Here is a 5,773-nt window from a genome sequence, read left to right on the forward strand (position 1 = left end):
TATTATTTTTTTTTTTAAATAGACATCTATCAGCTTTTATATATATATATTTTATATATATATAAAATAAATAAATGAGCAGCTGGAACAGAAAAAGGAGTGCACGCTGCACCTGCTGTCTGGTACAGTGTGTATCTACATTTCTGAGTTATAACAGTGATATCATTAACCAGTTTTGCGTTTTGACCTCATCAAACAGAAAAGTCATAAATTACATGCGCCGCAGCCACTCAAAGGCAGTCGAAGCCCAGCTGGGGAAAATCACCAATGATTCATCAATTTAAAGGAGCAGAAACAAGGTCTTTTCTCCACTATTAATCATGCAAGAAATCATTGTGCTTTCCACGGCGTGGACCATGCAGCCTTTCCCCTGAGCTCACAGCCGAGCGTATGAATTCCTCCGAACGCCATGCATTTAAGGCTGTGTGCGTCATCCGCCTGATATTCAAATCATCATTGTGCTGATGAGCCACTAGGTTTTCACCCAACGCCCTAAATACAGACGTCCCACACACACTTCTTTTCACTTTCTTTCCAGCTGTGAGCCCACATCCTGTGTGCTGTGACAATGAGAGCTTGACTCACTCTTCTAATTCTTTTGGGGCTGATAATAGTGATGGCTTGAGTGAACGGAAGATGGGCCTGAAGAGATAAAGAAGCTGAAAAGTCAAAGAAGGTTGGAGAAAAGAAAAAGGAGATGTGACATTGAGAAACAGACTGTTATTTAAATCTTCAGTTCAGGTTATGGTGCACAGACGATGTCAAATCATAAACTTATGAATTTTGTCTTGTGCTTTAAAAAACACAAACAGACCACGACTCATTTGTTTTGGTGAACTCTAAGTGAAAGTAGCTGCTAATGACATTTCTGAGTTAACTAATAGGCCTGAGTGGTAGTTATAAGAGTGACTGGTAGAAAAGAAATGAAGGTTATTAATTGCTAATAGCCTGTAAGCTCACAGTCAGGTTATTCTTAACCAAAGAAAACAATAATTTATCGAACTGACAGTTTCTGTAAATTTTAGGTGCACTTAAGTAAAGCTCCAGTGATTTAGAGGCGAATCTGTTTGTCCAAATCACAGTTTTTGCGAATATACTAGTTATTAAAATAGCAGTTTAAGCAAGTATATAGTCTCACTAAAATAAACTGTCGTCGTGTGATAAGATGTGTTTAAACTGCGCGGTGGACCAAATTAGATTTTATTGCTTGCGAAGCAATTAACAGAAATGAATGTTAAAAAAAAGGGGAAAGGGGGGAAAAAAGGTTTCCCTCCTGAAATCAAGTGCTATTTAAATATAGGTTTTTGCTTGTAAATTAATTTTTAGATTATGTCGAATCTGTCTTTAGTGAATTATTGAAGTGTTCTGATATAAACTCGCGAGCGCATTTTGTCATGTTTATCAAACAATGTAGCTGTATACCAAGTTATGCTGGCTTTTTTTTTTCAGATATAAACAATTGTATCTGTCATATGTTATTTTAGTTCAATTACATTTAAAGCAAATCCGATTTAATAAGAGTGAACTGTCACGCGGCAACAAGTGATATCGTGAACTTTCCTCAGACATTAAAAATCATAAACTCTTGTTTAATTTCCCAATCAGCATGTACTATTGAATACTATATTCAGTGAGAGTCTCACATTTTAGGCGTGCTCTAATAAATAACACGAGGACATTTGGTTTTAAATGTTTAATTGATGAACTATATACATGCTGCTCCAGTTTGTACAGGCATTATTTGTCAATCCTAATCGAAATCGAATATTAAAACGTACTAATATGCTATGTTACACAAGTATACGTTTTCTGAAAGGTTTTATTTCCCACCTGATGCAAGTAAATGTTTTACAGCAGCGAGCTCCGAAATATTGCAATATTCTCTCATGTAATAATTAGATTTATATTTAGATGCAAATCCTAAAATAACAGTTTTGAATGCAGCATTTCGAGCGCGTGCTAAGACAAACTCTTCAATATTCTTCTCTTTAATGAGAATAATGTATAAACACTTTGAGTCCACTGAACAGTTCGAAGTCGTTCGTTTTACCATATTTAATGGTGAAGCAATATGTGGAGTGACATACTTGTCAAATTGCAAATCTTCCACAGTCTTAAGTGTATCACACTGAGGTAAGTTACAATTGTTTCAGGGGTTTAATAATGTCTCTTCGTTCCACAAAAAAAGGATAAGCATACAGAATCACTTAATTCTTGCCAAAACATGTTTCATCGCTAAAATTTTTGTACAGAAAATGACAGGAGTTTGTCGCAAGAATCATGGAGGCAATGTTTCATGTATTGGATGAAAATATGTCACTTTTTTGCTCAGAGTCCCAAAAAAGTGGACCAGACAAATGAGAAAATGAATGTAATGTCGGAGCATTTCAGTTCAGGTAAAAGAAACACGAAACATCGGCAGCCAACATGACCAGCATGTGGGCTCGATATATCGCGTCCGATACACAAATAAATACATCATTGAATGAGTTCTTCACAACAACACAAAATGTGATGGAGTTTGAATGAAACACAAAGTCAATCTCGCTCGACATATGAGGGAAATTAGTTCAAACGCGTCTCCACGCGTTCAGCGTACAGTGCCCTCACGAAACCAGCGTGATGTGTCACTTGAACTTTACAACAATGTGAACTTAAAAGTTACGCAACACGAGGCAACATGGGGGAATATCAAATGAAAGCACGTTCACATATTACAGTTGCAACAGAACAGACAAAATGAAAAGAACTCAGCGATGGCAAATGTCCTATTGTTGTCCAAAAGCGCAGAGCAAAAGTTAACGTGGGCTAAACTCTAAAGATCGATTTCTTCATTACGGGATTAAACGGATCTAAATTTGACAGGGAATAAAAAACAAAAGTGAGAGGACTGCCCAATCCAACACAACGCGAGGACAACGCGCGTACGCAACTTTTGCACACCGCTGCTCTATTAAGTGCCGGTAAACTCACATGAAAAACTCCGGGGACGACGGGTTGTTGTCGCTGCTGGATCCGTTTTCTCTGAAACCGCTGCTGATCAGCTTCTCGTACTTCTCTTTGTACGCGTCTCTCTCGCGCACCAGTCTGGAGATCTCCTGCTTGAGGTGGTCCACCTGCTGCAGCAGCTGGGTCTTCTCGCCCTCCAGGACGTGCCTCTGCTGGACCCGCTTGTAGCGACACGACTGGGCATAGCCTCTGTTTTTGAGGGTTCTCCTCTTCTGTTTGAGCCGGATCACCTCCTCTTTGCTGACCCCCCGCAGCTGCCGGTTGAGCTCGCGCACGGTCATGGACACCAGCTGCTCGTCCGAGAAGCGATCGTCCAGGTCCAGGTGCATGTGCTGGTGGCTGGCGGGGTTGCCGCTGGACTGCACGCCGGGCGTCGGATGGTGCCCGCCCGGGTGGTGGTGGTGATGGTGGTGGTGGTGCGGCGCGCCGTTCTGGGCTGCGGCGGCCGCGATGACCGCGGAGACCACCGCGGCGGCGGATCCCATCTCCTCGCCGGCCATGGCGCCTCCCGCGCCGGCTGCGCTGGCGAACTGCTGCCCTCTAGCATAGCCGTCGAAGCTCTGGAGCTGGTGACTGCTGTTGATCAGCGCCTCCACCGCGTCCTCGGGGCTGAAGCCCAAAGCCTCTGGGTTGAGCTGCTGTTGGTAACCGGTCATCCAGTAGAAATCCTCCAGGTGCGCCTTCTGTTCGCTCCCGGAGCCCGGGCTGGGCGCCGAGAAGCTTGGGGAAGGGGGAACCGAGCTGCAAGGCGTGCTCATCGGGGTGGAAGACAGGGATCCCCCGGCGATTAGGCGGCTGCACTGGCTGATGCTGCGATCGGGCTCCACCGGCTCCTTTTTCACTTCAAACTTCATCAGATCGAAGTCATTAACATATTCCATGGCCAGGGGACTGGTGGGCAGGTCGGAGCTGCTCATTGCCAGTTCTGATGCCATCCTTTTGCTGTTGACAGTCCTCCAAAGGGGGTGAAGAGCAGCTGTCAAAGTGGTCGGATTCGAGACAGCGTGAGCCAGCTTGATTTCTTTATTTAATTCTTCAAAAGCGGAGAAAAGGGTTCGCCGGCGCCGATTTATTTATTTATTTTAAATGGATGCCTTTTCGCCTTTCGCGCAACAGACGCAGGAGCGCGCGCGTCTCCAGTTCCTCTCTCTTTGTGCGCGAGTGTCGACGCGTTTGGGTTGCAAACATTTAACACTGCATGGCTGCGTGGCGCCCTTTTTTTTTCAATAGTTTCGTTGAAATGAAGACCGTAACATGTATGTGATTGGCAATTGGATGCTTGGCTGGAAAAAAAAAGTACTCCGGGCTTGTTCTAGAGTTTCTAAAGGATCACCGAGCATAGGAGTATAAAAGCAATGCTGAGTTTTATAGCCGCCCTGACGTCAGGTTTGAAATACGAAATTGACTCGGACTCGTAGCCAATAGGCTCGCTGAATCCGACGGTCAATTTACATACTAGAGAAGAAACAAAAGTTTCCCGAACTGTCAGAACTGACAGAGAGCTAAACGACTGCTGATTAATAACTCGTTATGGACAGCGATGTTGTTTTTGCTATTTAAAGCAGGTAAAGCATCTTTTCATTCATTGTGTTTTCTCTGCCTATTGTCTAAAATCAAGCTTTCTAACAGTATGCAATCATAATTATTTATACATGATATAGGCCTATTAATAACCTTAAAAAGATCATTTACACTTAAGCTATTAATGCTTGTTTAAAGGACTATATTATTGACATTTCTTAAAAGAAATCATTTATAGTCATTATGAAAGTCTATAAATGTCACGCAAGTAATGTATTAATTACGTTATCGGTTGAGGCATACTACTAAAATGTTTAATAATAGGTTATTATTAGTAATTTTTTAGGCACACTGGATAGAAAAAAATGCACGACGCATATATTAGCGACGGATGTAACTACTAAAGCAATTAAAATGGCCATATGGATTCCACAGAGTACGCGTCTTTATGTTGTTTTAATGTTAATATATAGATTTATTAGATTTTTTTTTTTCCTCCACTTGTCCTACAAAACGTGGTCGGGAAGCCCGTACATGCGAGCGGACATGCGGTTTGAAAACTCAACAGCGCCCACTTTCGGCTTGAGCTGAACCGCATCTGTTCATTAGCGGAGTGATTCATCTCTGTGTGTCAGATCATGTTTAGATTGTTTGAACGGCACTGGAGGCACTTGGGGAGCAGTTTTATGATGACATATTCATAGATTTTTACATAAAAAAAAAATATATGTATGTATATATATATATATGTGTGTGTGTGTGTATATATATATATATACATATATACTGTATATACAGTCAAACCAAAAATTATTCAGGCACCTTCAACATTTCGCACATTACCACAGTTTATTCGCTATAGTTTAGAAAATGGTAAAAAAAAAAAATATGACAAGAACTAACAAATTCATCTTGATATTTGAATTTAATGAATTCAGTTGAATAGCTGTCAGCTGTTAAATTTAAGTACACAATTAGATAGATGCTAGGTGTAAAAAGCATTAGCAATTAAAGAAAAGAAGAAAAAAAAAACACTTAAGCAAAACATGGTCGGGTCAAAGTGTCTGAATAATTTTTGGTCCCAAATTTTGATAAATTTTACTGGTAGTCCACTGTATGAAGAATTTTTGGGTATAGTACTGTATGTCACAGTTTACTTTATTTTGCTATCCTCACTTACATTTATGAACTACAGTGTCCTGCACCCCAAAAAATAAAAAAATTAGTAAAAATTCAGACATTT

At 41.0% G+C, this 5,773-nt stretch overlaps 1 protein-coding gene across 7 annotated transcripts in view; it reads right to left on the minus strand.

Moving 5' to 3' along the window:
• Positions 1–5,439, minus strand: part of LOC107669552 (transcription factor Maf-like) — an 84,270-nt gene extending 78,831 nt beyond the window's left edge. For 5 of the 7 annotated variants that reach the window (XR_001632007.1, XR_001632006.1, XM_016461834.1 and 2 more), the window contains exon 1: positions 2,974–5,439. Coding sequence is in view for 5 of the 7 variants with exons in the window: in XM_016461834.1 (XP_016317320.1) it covers positions 2,974–3,944 (971 nt within the window). In the remaining 2 variants the exon portion in view is untranslated. Of the gene's footprint in view, positions 1–88; positions 660–1,726; positions 2,853–2,973 lie in introns of those variants that run through there. The other 2 variants (XM_016461833.1, XM_016461837.1) reach the window with 2 other exon arrangements.
• Positions 5,440–5,773: the final 334 nt, after the last annotated feature.

This window comes from Sinocyclocheilus anshuiensis, unplaced genomic scaffold, assembly GCF_001515605.1.
Source record: "Sinocyclocheilus anshuiensis isolate Anshui unplaced genomic scaffold, SAMN03320099.WGS_v1.1 scaffold580, whole genome shotgun sequence".
Taxonomy (NCBI): domain Eukaryota; kingdom Metazoa; phylum Chordata; class Actinopteri; order Cypriniformes; family Cyprinidae; genus Sinocyclocheilus; species Sinocyclocheilus anshuiensis.